The following is a 13,430-nucleotide window of genomic DNA, read 5'->3' as shown; positions in this document are numbered from 1 at the left end:
GGGGTTTGGTGACTCTTGTGGCGTCGGAAAGCTATGCTGACGAGATCTGACGAGCTCATGCAACTGGGGTTTCTGGATTTCCCCCGGTATCACTCTCCGGGGACTGAAGCCGCCAAGTGCCAAAACGAACTTCATAGGCCATCGATTTGGGAGAACCCTCCACTCAGGAACCAACTCGGCTTTTTGGAACACCACTGCATCGCAGCACCAAGCTAAGCAAGGGGCAAGTACCAGTGGCGTAGGAAGGGTGCGGAGGTGTTTGCCTCAAGTACCGCATGCAGGCGGATAGCAGATTGCTACTGCTGCATTGATAGCATCAACTCGGGTCTTTAAAACTTCACCAGTAAAGGTAATATGATTTGTTCTTAGACGTTATGACAATAATGCCCGAGTCAAAAATATAAGGACAATTGGAAGAGGCAGCAATGCAGGCTGGCTGCAAGACCTACTCTACGGATAGAGGTCTGGCGCAATCGATATGCTGGGCGTTGATGGTATCTAGATACATGCTCGCGTGTTTTGCCCGCAGTCCTTGCAAACAACGTTAGGGAGGACCGCGTTTTGCCTCACTTCTACTTGTAGAATCCCCGCGGACGTGCGCTTGCACTGCTATTGGCTAATTTGGCAGCCCAACATCCGATGACAGAACGAAGATTGAGCTGAGCGTCTCGATCGGGACTCGCCCTCCCAGAAGCTTATTCTTGGAAATGACACTATTCAGTGGTCCACGGTCCACGGTCCACGGTCCACGCTGCTTTTCCCTGTCTATCAGCTGCAAGCGGGAACGCAAGGCTGGGATCCAATCAGCGTGCAAAGCCACTGAAGATCTCAATTGCCCATAGGCGCATGGCAAGAGAGCCAATAGAGTCGATAGCCCTGCCAACTTTGGCCATTTCGATTTCTTGGTGGCCTAAACTAAGCAATATGCCGCTGCATTGTCAGGTGCCTAGGTTCCGAAGAGAAGGAATTCTCCGTTTGCACAAGGGTCGCTTCACCCGTGCAAGCATCCCAAACGATCCAAAGGACTGCAATAAACAGCATCCATTGCTCGTCTCTATCTATCTACTCCCACTCCTTAATTTCTCCTCACACTTTTCACTCAGACCTATCATACACAATATCCACACATTACCCTCTCTGCTACACCGCACCTCTTCCCTTCTCTTCCCACGCCTCCTCTCCCAAAAACACGAAAGAATGGATAGACGCTCGCTGAACAGCAAACCCACCCCGGCACCATTGCAAAGAAGAACGCCGCCCATCCCATCAGGTATCATAATACCCTCTTTCCCAAACCCAAATCGTTGCTGATCGATCACTGTATTTAACACCACTCCCTACCTTATCACCCTAAGGAACCCTCTGAAAAATCGGTTTGAATATATATCTCTGGTCTCCAATCCAATACCTCAAAACAGGTTCGGTTATTGTCATAACGGGCTCTGAATCCCGCCTCCAGAGTCGGAGGTAAATACTTCCTCGGGTGTATCTTCTTCCCGGAATTTGATTCCGCCTTCAATATTGATACCTCCGCTAACCCATTCCTGCTCTGCGACTTTCTCGAGAGCCCATCGGCTCCGTGCTCGCTTGAGAAGTCCTTCGGTAACGAGCATTGCGCCTTCCAGGCCTCGTTCGCTGAACTTCTCAGGATCGCCTTCGTGATCCCCTTCTTCGCCAGCATATTCGATCCACCGCCATTCCACTCTCGCTATTCGGTGAGAAGTGCGACTTCGTTGTTTATGTCCTTCTGACATTCCCGGATTAGGATCGAACGGTAATCTGCTTTCTAGTAATGCGTAAAGAAGAACTCCGAGTGACCAGGCGTCTGTTGCTCTGCCGTCGTACGGTTGCCCCATAATTACTTCCGGCGCAGCGTAATCGTCGGATCCACAGCGCGTCGTCAGTTTTTCGTCATCTGCAACACGTCGGGAAAGACCCAGATCAGTGAGAGTGACGATTGAATATGGATATGTAATCCAGTCCTGCTGACGGGACAGTTCGTGCTGTGGGAGGTTGACAAGGACGTCTAGCATTCAAGTGATCAGCAGTAAACATTCAAACAACCATAATACATACTCTCAAGTTTGATGTCTCGGTGCACGATATGACGATCGTGCAGATATTGAACGGCCGCTACTAACTCAGAGAACATCCTCCTCAGCAGTGAGGGAACAAGCAGATTCCGGTGCTCGCTTGCCACTTGAAAAAGATCTCCGCCAGGACAATAACTCAGTACCAAAATAGCACGTGTTTCCTCGATATTCCATGCCTTGAGATGGACCAGTGAAGGATGGTGTATCGTTTTCATGATCTCCAGTTCTCGCTTCAGTGACATCTCAACTCGTTCTTCCGAAGCTCCTCCCTTTGGTCCATGCTCACAGATCTTGACTGCCACTAGTTTCTTTCTGTCGATTCTGCTCTCTTGAACAGGCGTAAGAATCCCATCCATCCGTTCCCTGAAAACATCATTCTCGTCGATCCGGTTATCTTCTTCAGGCACTTGACTTGTTGCCAGCATGACTTTGCTGAAAGTGCCTTGCCCTAACAGTTTCAAGGCTCGCCATCTCCTCTTCTTGGAGTCTCCTGGAGTATACGCCTCGAAGTACTCATGTCGAGACTTTTTGTGTAGTCGGGGTAAGTTTGCAGTAGATAAAGATGAGTCACTGTCACTACTTTCTGCTCCGGTCCTACTCGATGGCGGAGTTGGTGGTGTTGGAATCGGAGCCAGTCCCCTTTGTACAGCCAAATGTGGTTCCCTCCGCATATGCATATCCGTAGCTGAGTCCGGAGTTGCATCAATCGGCGCATGGGAGCCTGAGACAGTGATCTGCCGCGGTTTTGGCACCTGGATAGCTTCAGGTATATACTCACTGATGCTGCGGTTCCTCCCATGTTCTTCTGCGTTCTTCTCCTTGTTTATCTGTAGCCCGGACTCGTTTGGAGTCGCCATTAGCCCATGGTATGCCCTCCGTTTCGACTGGTTCGCAATGGCGGCAGATATGGACTCGCCATTCGCCGTAACGAGGGCCGAGTCTGCGGTTATGGGGATCATGAGTTCGCGTGAGGCTGGTCGAGAAGTGAGTTGCTTCCAAGGGCCGGGGGAATCTCCGGTCATAAGCGGTGAGGGGAGCGGAGTCACATCTGCCATAGCATTCAGCATTGGCGAAGATAAGGCAGAGTTGGGGGCCGAGCCAAAGTTCGAACTGCTGCCTACACTGGTCGCGAAGACGTTCTTTATGCTTGGTGTTCGATCCAAACCGAACGATGTAGACTTCGAAGGTATCCTGGTTGACTCACTCGGGCTTCGTCCTGTGGTATTTGCGCTCGCTTCCGTGACAGTATATCCAGGGATAATATCGGTCTGTATCCGCAACCCCGCGCTCAGAGGGCTCGAGTATTGAATCGGGGAATCGAAAGGAGGAAGGCGGGATGCGGTATGGAGAGGAGTAAGGAGAGAGGAGTTGGCAGAAGGATTTGGGGGGGGCGACGGTGCTGTCGTGTTCGATATGAATATCGAGGTGGAGTCTGGCGCCTGCGCGAGTGGAAATGACACTGGAATAGTTGAATCCCCCCTCCGATTCTGCTCATTCATCGCAGCAGCAGCAGCAGCAACCCTCCCGTCAACTGACGAAGACTCTGGCGGCGGCACATTGTTGCTTTCGTGAGTTCGCGATGTGGGTGTTTTGGGATCGAAGTCGGACATGACGCGGGGGCACAGCAACCATTTATTGGCGCACCTAGCCCGACGGTGTTTCTATTCGGGGAGATATACATGCACGGAGTGCCAATCTGCCCGCTGTACCACCTATCTCGACATGGTCCAGCGAGACTGATTGTTACTGGCGGGCAGCCACATGGAGAAGGATGTGGGAGTGATGTCGAGCTCTAGAGGGGGACACGGAAGAGAGGAGGGCAAGACGGAACGTTACCAGACGGCGTCGACACCAATGAGGGACGCATTTTAGCGAGGGTTAATTTCGACCGCCAAGCACTGGGACCCGAGAAATAAAGGCTGCCGTCAATAAGCGCACATCCTATCCGTCAAATGTTATTATTTATTTTAGACCATCATGCCTTTTGTCCTTTATCTCTCGGACATTCTACCATAGTACTAAAAGCTCAACTTGACTTCCTCTTCAATTAAATCGCTCTGGGCTTCCCGCAGCTGGATGCCGCTTACGAGGCTACGCTCCAGCCAGCCTGAAATAGCCTCGGAGCACTAAACAGCCCAAGCTTGGGTACCCAACACCTCACTATCTGACGCGGCGTGAAGTCTCGGCCTTTTCAGCCCATTAATAGTGGTTCATTATATCCAGATTGGGAAGCACCCCTTCGAATCTGATCATCATGACAGCACTTGACATATTTGCGCTGTTGGATGAATCATGAATCATGATTCATGATGTATCTCGTATCATCGTCCACGACCGAACACGGCACGAGGGAAGACACGTAGCTGTGAATGGCTGACAGTGTGAGCCAATCTCAGGTACCCGGAGCCGGAACCTTACTAGGCTGCATGCGGGATAATCTTGCCGAGGCCGGTCACGTGGATCTCACGAGCCGCTACTCCTCGAGAGAGTGCGAGTTCATGATCAAGCAAAGCCTCACACTGCTTCCGATGTTTCAACTTTACTTATATCCCAACCACCCACTTTGTCGGCCATTCTTAGGGTATATTTAGTCGGCAGTCTTTCTTCGCAAGCCCTTTCTGCTCAAACTCAAGTCACATGTTCAGTCCCAGGGTTTCCTGGGAACCCCTCTTCTAAAAATAGATATGTTGCACATCTCACAAATCTAAGCAATGTCAGATGTGCAACAAAACAAACCTCTCGAGAGCCACTCGTCACCTGAGGGGGAAAGATTTATTCCGTACCAGTTGTTTTTTTGGGACCAGTCTTGAAGTGACATAGATTAGCTGACGTCCCCCAAAGCTGTTTGTATTGCACACCACCGCCATGAGGTTTCAAAATACTCCTTCCTTTGGGAGTTTAAAACCTTGAGAGGGATTTCATTCGCTCTGAAGAACCCCCTTGCGTCGAAAAGATCCGCCCAACGTGCAACACAACTCAAGGTGGGAAGTCATCCTTCAACGAATTGGGGCCGGGGGTGGGGATTTCTCACTTGAATTCACGGGAGACCATATTTCCCAATCACAGTTGTCTGGATAATTGATAACATCTGTATGATTATTTGAGGGAGTTCTGCTTTCGGCTTTCTGCTTTTTCAAGAACGCGGCTGTGTTGCATATCGGATCGCGTTTTAATAATCACGTCAACTCCTTGGCTCTTAAGCTTTGTTGCAAATCGCGTCTGACCTCATCTTAAAATGGCACCCTAACAGCAGACCATTGAGAAAATGGCTGCAATCAAGAGGGGTTGAAAGGGTGGGGAATGGTGAGAGAAACTAGCAAAGCAGACTCTGAAGCCTGACAAGGCAACCACGCATCACTAAGACTACTTCCAATTTCGCTCCTTCCACCCATTGCGTCAGGAAGCTTTGCCTCGCATGGGTTCGGAGTAGGAAGAGGTAAAGGGGGTCGACTAAATTTACGCGAGCCCCTTTTCGTTGGCTTCAAAGCCCGACTCCCCTACTTTTCTGGCACATCGATCCTGGGCACATCTTAGAGCCTTTTCACTATAAAATTCAAATGCCTCTTACAAATCGCAAGTCTTTTGCGGAAAGGGGAGCAAATGACCTTGATTAAGTAAAAGGGATCATCTTCGCTTAAATTGAACGAGTCGTGATCCTCTTCTTAGGCGCTAAAATTGCAGTGCGCTCTCATGTAGCCAAATGGGTCCAATCACTGATGAATCGATCTTCTTCAAGGACACTAAAATTGCAGTGCGCCCGTGGATCACCGCGACATTCCTTCAAGCAGCACCGGACATGTTCTCCAAAAAGCAAATCTCGCATGCACGAGACCAGCCTTGCGCGAGTGAGAACCTTAAGGTGGCCCCGCTAGGCGGATTAAACGTGGTTTTAGTGGTAAAGCGGAGGCCATATCTTTCGAATCACTTAGGGAATCATCATACAACTTTCATCCACCAGTGATCGGTTTCAATAGCACACTTCCTAAACTCGTCTATCCTACTCCTAACCCCACACCTTTTTCATCCTCTCCCCATCTCAAACAGTTGTCCCTGCCCCCACAAACACCACCAAAACAGCCGCATACGCCGCCGTAGCCGCAATCATATCCTTACTCTCCGCTTCATTCATCCAAATCGCCAAGGTCAACCCAACAGCTAGCGTAAAAACGCTCGTCGTAACTACGGACACCAGCTTCCTGGGGTCCAGCACCATAATCAACATTGGCACAATCAGCGTAAGGCCCCCAAACGTCGACATCGCCATACGATTCAGCAACCCTCGTTTTCGGCATTTGGCGTTGAGACGGTCGGCGCGCTGGAGGTGGGCGGGAGCTTGGGTTCGAGAGAAGTCTGCGAGGTCTTTGAACAGGGTGTTGGAAATGGACTTTATCGTGGCCAAGGCGGAAGGGTCCCATTCATGATGGGATGCGCATTCGAGCATGGCGAGGGTGCGGCCGTAGGTATCGTAATTCGGAGGCGTGACGAGGTCGACGGTTTGCATCATGCTCGTTTTCCAGTACTCGAAGGATTTCACTGCTTGCGCTGGCGCTTGATCAGCCTTCCCCTCCCCTACACCCAGATATTTGAAGAACTTACTGTACCGCAGCAAATCCTCGTGAAGTCTATCCCGTCTCTCAGCCGTCCATACTGGCAAGATCAGCTTCCCTCCCTCTTTGCGTTTGAAGGGGGGATGAGCTACGGTCTTTATACACCTCCTCTTCACTCGCCGCCACCCACACATGTCTTTGTAATCTAGCGGTCGCCCATAACAAATTATCCAGGTAAAACGTCCGCACCATCCGACGATGCAGATTCATATCGCTGATCTGCGGGACGGGAATCACCATCTCGCCTGGATCGTACTTGTTCAACAACGCCTGTTTCTTCTCATCAACCTTTTCACCCTCTTCTGGTAAGATTGATGTTTCCTTCTTTTCTGAAGCAGTCTGGCGCGCCCTGGTAAGTGGACTTGTGGGAGCAGTTTTGAAACCTTCCGTTGCGAGGAGAGGATTGTCGTATAGAATTGCTGGTTTCGAGAAGACGGGGGTCGGAGGTATTGGAGTCTCGATTGTCTTGGTAGTTGAAGCTTTTGAGAGTGGTGCGGAGGGAAGTGGCGAGGTTGACATTTCTTGTCTAGGCTGAGCTGTTGATGCTGAGCGAGTGCGCGAGCGCAGCCGTGGTGTTTGAGGTGAGCTTGGTTGTGCTATTGATTGGGAACGTGTGCGGGACCTTGATCGGATGCGATTCGGTGCCTGCGCTTCAAGATCTGCCGAGCGGGTAAAGAAGCGCATTTTCAGGGTATAGGAATGAGGGTTGATAAAAAAGAAGGGAGTTTAGGGAGCGTGATGAATGGAAAGTTTCCCGAACTTGCAGAAATGAGGTTGTGGGCTGGCGGAAAAGTTGGGAAGGAGCGTGGGTGGCACTTGCCTGTTTGTTTCCACCAGAAAGTCGAGAATGAATTGGGCGACTCGAACGAACGAGGGCTATGGCAAAAAGCAATCTATGATCTACCTCTAAAGTCTAGTCTATGTCTGTCTAATAACCTCACGCAGCCTCTGATATTGGTACATTTTTCTACAGCCTCGCTCTGAAAGCTTTATTCCCCTCCTTCAAAGGCTCACTCTCACTCGGACCAACATCATCATCTGTACTCTTCGCCGGGCTTCCTGCCGTCGACTTCTTCTTCGGTGCGGCATGATATCCACCATTCTCATTATCCGTATTCGTCGCCACCCCATTCTCGTCCCTCTGAATGCCCAATTCAACCAACTTCGCGAACACCTTCGAAAAATCATCGAAGAATCTGTCTTTGTCCCGAGCATACAGCTCCACCCATGGCTTAAATTCTCTGTCCTGGGTGAGAGCAATGTCGGTCGGCAGCATCATGAGCTCTGTCTCCGAGTCTTCATCATAGTTGACGAACTGTTCGACTCCATTCTTCAACGTCTTCTTCTTCCATTGCAATGAAAGCAAAAGCCGGAAGTATTGATTAGAAAACCTCGTAGGATTGTTTACCCACGCCCCTTCAAAGCCAGACCGATCACTGTGGCATCTCCCTAGACTATGCGCACCTGACAATGCCACAATTTCCTGGTCATTGAACCCCATACGATAAAATATCCAGCGAAGATGATCTGAGCCCTTTGCGCCATCTGGGAGTCGTCCGTGTGGGGGAAGTTTGCTGTCATCCACAAAATCTGTTCGCCCTCCTTGCCATGGAATTGAAGGGCCACCCATCTCCTTGATTGCCACAACGCCTGCCAATGTCCAGAGATCCGCGTAGGTTATCCATGGGTGTGCAGCCTTGACGGGCTCGAGAAAGACTCGGGCGTGTTGTAGGCCTGCGTTCGCGGGGTCGCCACCTTCGTGTTCATATCGCATTCCAGCTCCGTTGGAACCGCCTGTATCTGTTGCGGCGTCGTATGTTCCTGATGAGTGCCTGCGATGTTGTCAGTACCTGTGGCGCGGTGCTGAAGTTGATAATTGGAATTGTAAGGTGAAGACCCAAATGAAAGACGTACCAGGCAAGGCGAACCAGAACCGGCCCTGCGCTGCCATCATCATACTCAGGCTGATGCAGCAGCTTGGCAATGTCCTTTCGAACGGCGGCGAAGTTTCCCTTTTCATTCATTTTGTCTACCTGTTTCTCAAAGAAGAGAAATCCACCAACCAGTCTATGAAACGAGAAATCTATGAGAGAAAGGAAAAGAGAGGAGAGAGAGAAACGTGCGATGGCGTGTGAAATCGACAATTAGAGCAAAAAAAAACCCGGAACGCAGTTGCAAAAAGAAACGTGATGCCTCGGCTCGCGGCAAGGTTAGCTGGTGGTTCATACCTTACCGTGCAGTAATTTGTTGAAAAGTGGTTCGAGAGGCATGGTGGGTCTTTGATGATTCATGAAGCTTGTGATCGAAATGAGTGTTATCGTCTCAAGAAAGTTGGGGCGCGCTTTGAAGAACCGAGGTCGGATCTGCATCGACAGGCGTGGGTTGACATTTCCCAGGCATGGGTCGGATTAAAGTCGAGCCGCGTCCGAGCTCTAGAGCTCGGAGCTGACTAATCCCGCATACCTGTGGTGATTGTTTGGTGGTTCTCACCTCCGACCCGCTTCGCACGCCTTGTACGAAGGCGGCGGGCATTAAAATTTGTCTAATTCACTAAGCGAAAATTTGGGAAGTCCTGGGGCTGCGCTATTATAAATGTCCCGCAATTTCTCCCCAAATTTAATCGTTATAAAATTCTTGGAAAAGATTAACGTACTATTTTTCTGTTGTATAAGCCTCTTGTAGAAAGTTTTGGGCGTTGCGTTGGGGATTAGTGCGACTTTCCGCACAAGGTAATTTTGGTATTCTCGCGCGCACTCTGCAAATGGACGATTTTCAATGCCCGTCGCCTTCGCAGGTGAGGGATAGCGATACGAAATCTGAGATTTTGGTGGCACCCCCCAAAATTCGCCCTTTTTCTCCCTTTGAATTCTCACAACGCAACGTATTAAAACAGTGTCTAAGTGTTGGGAATTGATCCCGAGGCGTAGGCCCTTTAGCTTAGTAAATTTTAAGACTAAAAAATTAAGGCGTTGTTATAATGCAGATCTGTCCGATTTGCCTATACAAATTTTGGTGCGATTTGCGTATCGCTGTTCTGTGCGTATCGCTATCCCTTACTTACAAGGCGTGCTAAGCTGGCTGGAGGTGAGAACCACCGAACGATTAGTGCGTGAAGGACAGCCTCTCCTCTTTAGCATGCTCAACCATCACGTCAAACAAGTGGATGAGAATTATAGTTAGCCGAGCAAGAGAAACAGTAGCCAAGCGCGAAAATGGTGTAATAACAAACCCAGCACCCTGAAGGTACTTTCGTCAGTCCTCAGCCTTGCGGCCTTACGAAGGCGCGCCGAATGGAAAACCGTCCGTTTCGCTAAGCGAGAGTTTTGAAAATCATTCCCTCACCTTTAAAAAATCGTAATAAAACTCCCTAAAAGTTTAGAACCACGAAACCATAACAAAAGTTACTTTGACTTCTTTTCTATTACATAAAGCTTAATTTAAAGTATTCGAACTTGATAGTGCTACGATGCGCAATTTTAAAAAAACTAGAGATTTTGGTGTTCCTTGCCTTAGGCGAAAATGGACGGATTTCGATTCGGTGCGCCCAGGCGCCTTCGTACTGGGACACGATGCTGGCATGGACGATTCGAGGTGAATCTTCAGGAAAGCAACTTCTTACTTCCCATAATACCCTGGATGGGTTGAAATCATTTCTTGAACCTAATTCCTGAACTTTCATTATCTTCGAAGTGAAGATTTCCTTCATCCTGAGATGTGGGGGTCCGATCAAGTATTGATGGATCATCTATGATGGCTATGTCAGGATCCGCAATCCATCGATTACAGACTGACTGGAGAGATTTTGACTTGCGCAAACAACTGCTGCAGGTAACTCCAAAGCTTGCCATTCATTCGATCGTCTCACACGGTGGCGTAACTGGAAGCTGGCTCTTGGGCCAGTGATCGTCGACTGTCTCAGTGGATCATCCAAACTCTATGCTGCAGCTAGGAAGTTAACGTCAAAAAGCGAGCCATATATTGGAGTCGTTCATTAAAAGCAAGATTTTGACTTGTCAAAACGAAGCTTTTGTTTACACGAGGTGGGGGGCTGGTATGGCAGATTGTTCACGTGACTGTGAAAAAGCCTCATCACATGACCCGGAGTATTATTTGACCGGGCGCTGCAGTCTTAAGGGGGGATTTAGGGTTTCTCCCCCTAAGATTAAAGACTACTTTTGCCTTACCCTACTGCCTCCTTTCCATAAAGGGGGGTTTTGGGGGGTCTCCCCAAGATTAAATACTCTTTGCTAACTAAGTCCTCTTTTAAAAGAATACTTTCTCTTGCGCAGCTTCGTTACTGGGGGGGGGGGGCCTGATATACTCTCTTAACGAGAGAAAATCCGGCTTTTACTCTTTGCATTTGCACCTATTTATGCGGCCCCTGGTGAATTTGAGAGGGGTGTAGAAAGAGTAGAGTGTGGCCCAAGAGCAAACGTCACGTGGCAGAGTTGGAATTAAACGCTCTTACTTCTTCGGCGCTTTGCTTCACAGATCTCAGCACTGTGCTGTGCGGCGAGCTTTCTGTGTTTCCAGGCCCCGCTACTCATTGCTCAATCATCCCGATGCACATCCTAGGTTCCTTGTTGGACTCTAATTGGCTGCTTTGAACTTCCTTGTTGGACTTTAATTGGCTGCTTTGAACCAGCCTACAGACCTCCTACGGAACCATTACTGAATTTTCCTCGTCTTCCTCCTCCCAAACAACAACACAGTTGGAATAATCAATCACAATGGGCAGGTTCTTTCGTAACCGTTGCAGAAGTTCATCACTATTTTTCTTTACTAACTATTATTGAGCTGTCGACATTACGAACACCATAATGGGCGCCTTAGGTGCAGTTTTGGCTATGGGAGGTATTTGGGCTACAATCTGGGCAGCTCGAAGGTACCACAACAAGACAACAGGTACGTCTTTTCATTTGGCAAATCCCACTACTTTAAAGGCTCGTCTTTCCAACTGTCGTATTTTTAACATATATATATAGAATGCGCGCGAGTCTCCGATGTCGAATTTGGTCTCATCGAGAATGCCTCACCGATTCCTACCACGCACGAAGACGAATCCCAGGACCTCATGACTCAAACCCCAGCTCTAGATGCTGAAATTTGTAGACAAAATGTGCTGAAAGTATTTGGGGAAGCTCTCGTGGTAATATCGACTTTGTTGTAGGGTCAAAATGATGGGTGTGGGAAAGGATGGTGGTACCGGCGAAGCATTGCGTAAGGTAACCTCCACGTCCCTGGGATGGAGGTTCAGTAGGAGGACAGTGTTGCACGGCTCTGGTGTATTTATGTCTTGTTAGTAGCAAGGTTGCAAAAAGTCCCAAGAGATCTGCTATGCGTGACGCCGCTTCATCTCGAATATGCCGTACTCGAGTACTCGGTGACAGCTTCAAGTTACCGGCTCCACGAAATCGATGTTCGGTGGAAAATGATAGGTCATTGATCTCGGCACAGTAGGCAACAGAAACAAGGGACGATGCACCTGTCCAGCTAAGGAGGGCCGCGCCGCTGGATAAGACGACACAACTTCACAAGGAGCACCAAGGCGACGCCGCTGGTCCTCGATACAATGCTCGAAGCATTCGGCTAGCCAGACCACGCTGAGTATCTTCCAACGGCTGACCGCTAGAAAGGCCCATTTCGAGGAGGTGGGAAGGTCTCCGAGGTTGAAGTTGGACGTACAAATTTCGAGGGTAAATACTGTCACATGAAAAACTTAACAATGCCATTCCAATAATCCAAATTAACCTGTTCTTGTCGCACTAAAACCCGATTTCCCGCCTAGTCTAGGACGAATTAACTGAGCTCACCAAGTACAGAAGGCAGAATCCAGCTTCGAGGGCTGGCTCGTTGATGAAGTGTGAAGTCCCCTAAACGAGGTATCATTATCAACTACTCCCGAATCAGGACTGGACTTAAAGGAATTAAGTTCTCTTCCAAAATTTGTACACATTTATAAATGATCTCGCAATCTTTATTTGCAACTGTTTATCGAGGCGCAAGTTTCCCTTTCAGTAGCAGGCTTTCAAGTTCCTCTTGTTCGAGCTAAGTGAAGTGTCCCACAAGACCAAAGAAGATAAGGAAGCGGTTGCAAAAGAGGAAAGCTGGAAACTGTTCTCCGAAACAAGCCAAAAAAGCACTGCTACTACTCTGCCTGAGTCAAGTGAATCTTCTTGGATTCTACGGCGGCCCATGCGTGCTGGCAGAGCATACTTAGATGTATGTCGTCGAAGTACAGCGCAATCAGTGGGGTGTTGGTTTGATAGTAGAACATCCTTCAGATTTTTAGGCAGAGAGAGTTCTGCGAAGGAATTTATAATGCGAAGATATTAAGAGAATAAAAAGATATGCCAAAAGGATCTTAATAAAGTGACCTCTGTTCAATAATAGGCATTCGTGTGGGAGAATGGAAAAGAGGTGTATCGCGAAAAGAGGTTCAGAGCGGGATATAGCCAGATGTTATGGCAACGAGGCACCTGAGGCTCAGCTTCTGCAACTAGAGCGAGCTTCGACTCTCCTTCTTGCACTTCATGGCGAGGTACCAAATTGCATGAGAAAGAAACAATCGGCAGTAAGTCATTGCATATTCTCCAGCAATGCTAGGGGCACTTATTGGGTTCAGTGCAGGGTGGAAAGGCCCAGAAGGTGGCTTGCGTGTCTCGAAATCGGGTGGTCATGTATGGGTAATGGAAATGTTATTGTCAGCTTTTGGTGTGTATGGAATGAG

The 13,430-nt window shown here is 49.0% G+C and overlaps 3 protein-coding genes across 3 annotated transcripts; all 3 read right to left on the bottom strand.

Annotated features, from left to right (window-relative positions):
- Window positions 1-1,478: 1,478 nt before the first annotated feature.
- Window positions 1,479-3,394, bottom strand: K444DRAFT_482799 (kinase-like protein; the record flags this gene model as incomplete). Its single annotated transcript, XM_024873036.1, has 2 exons — window positions 1,479-2,026; window positions 2,077-3,394. Coding segments are annotated over 2 exons (1,866 nt in total), but the record flags the coding sequence as incomplete, so codon positions are not given.
- A 2,653-nt stretch (window positions 3,395-6,047) lies between these two features.
- K444DRAFT_617481 (uncharacterized protein) lies at window positions 6,048-6,924 on the bottom strand. The gene is made up of 3 exons (XM_024881135.1): window positions 6,806-6,924; window positions 6,690-6,753; window positions 6,048-6,635 (listed from the first exon to the last, which is right to left on the bottom strand). The coding sequence occupies exons 1-3, from the start codon at window positions 6,908-6,910 to the stop codon at window positions 6,130-6,132; spliced, it is 675 nt and encodes a 224-aa protein (XP_024731953.1). The 5' UTR covers window positions 6,911-6,924; the 3' UTR covers window positions 6,048-6,129.
- A 743-nt stretch (window positions 6,925-7,667) lies between these two features.
- Window positions 7,668-8,724, bottom strand: K444DRAFT_538124 (class II peroxidase; the record flags this gene model as incomplete). Its single annotated transcript, XM_024875515.1, has 2 exons — window positions 7,668-8,532; window positions 8,615-8,724. 2 exons carry the CDS (start codon window positions 8,722-8,724, stop codon window positions 7,668-7,670), a joined length of 975 nt encoding a protein of 324 aa, XP_024731952.1.
- Window positions 8,725-13,430: the final 4,706 nt, after the last annotated feature.

Source organism: Hyaloscypha bicolor, assembly GCF_002865645.1.
Source record: "Hyaloscypha bicolor E unplaced genomic scaffold K444scaffold_126, whole genome shotgun sequence".
Lineage (NCBI taxonomy): Eukaryota > Fungi > Ascomycota > Leotiomycetes > Helotiales > Hyaloscyphaceae > Hyaloscypha > Hyaloscypha bicolor.
The sequence above is the reverse complement of the archived record's forward strand: the minus strand, read 5'-3'. Positions and strand labels throughout refer to the sequence as shown.

What these genes read in the sequence shown, in the direction of transcription:
- K444DRAFT_617481 (XM_024881135.1), bottom strand. Translation starts at nt 6,910, where the DNA reads ATGAATCTGCATCGTCGGATGGTGCGGACGTTTTACCTGGATAATTTG. An exon ending in TGGCGGCGAGTGAAGAGGAG is followed by an intron (nt 6,754 to 6,805) that starts GTGTATAAAGAC and finishes GAGGGAGGGAAG; the next exon opens with CTGATCTTGCCAGTATGGAC. An exon ending in CGAGGATTTGCTGCGGTACA is followed by an intron (nt 6,636 to 6,689) that starts GTAAGTTCTTCA and finishes ATCAAGCGCCAG; the next exon opens with CGCAAGCAGTGAAATCCTTC.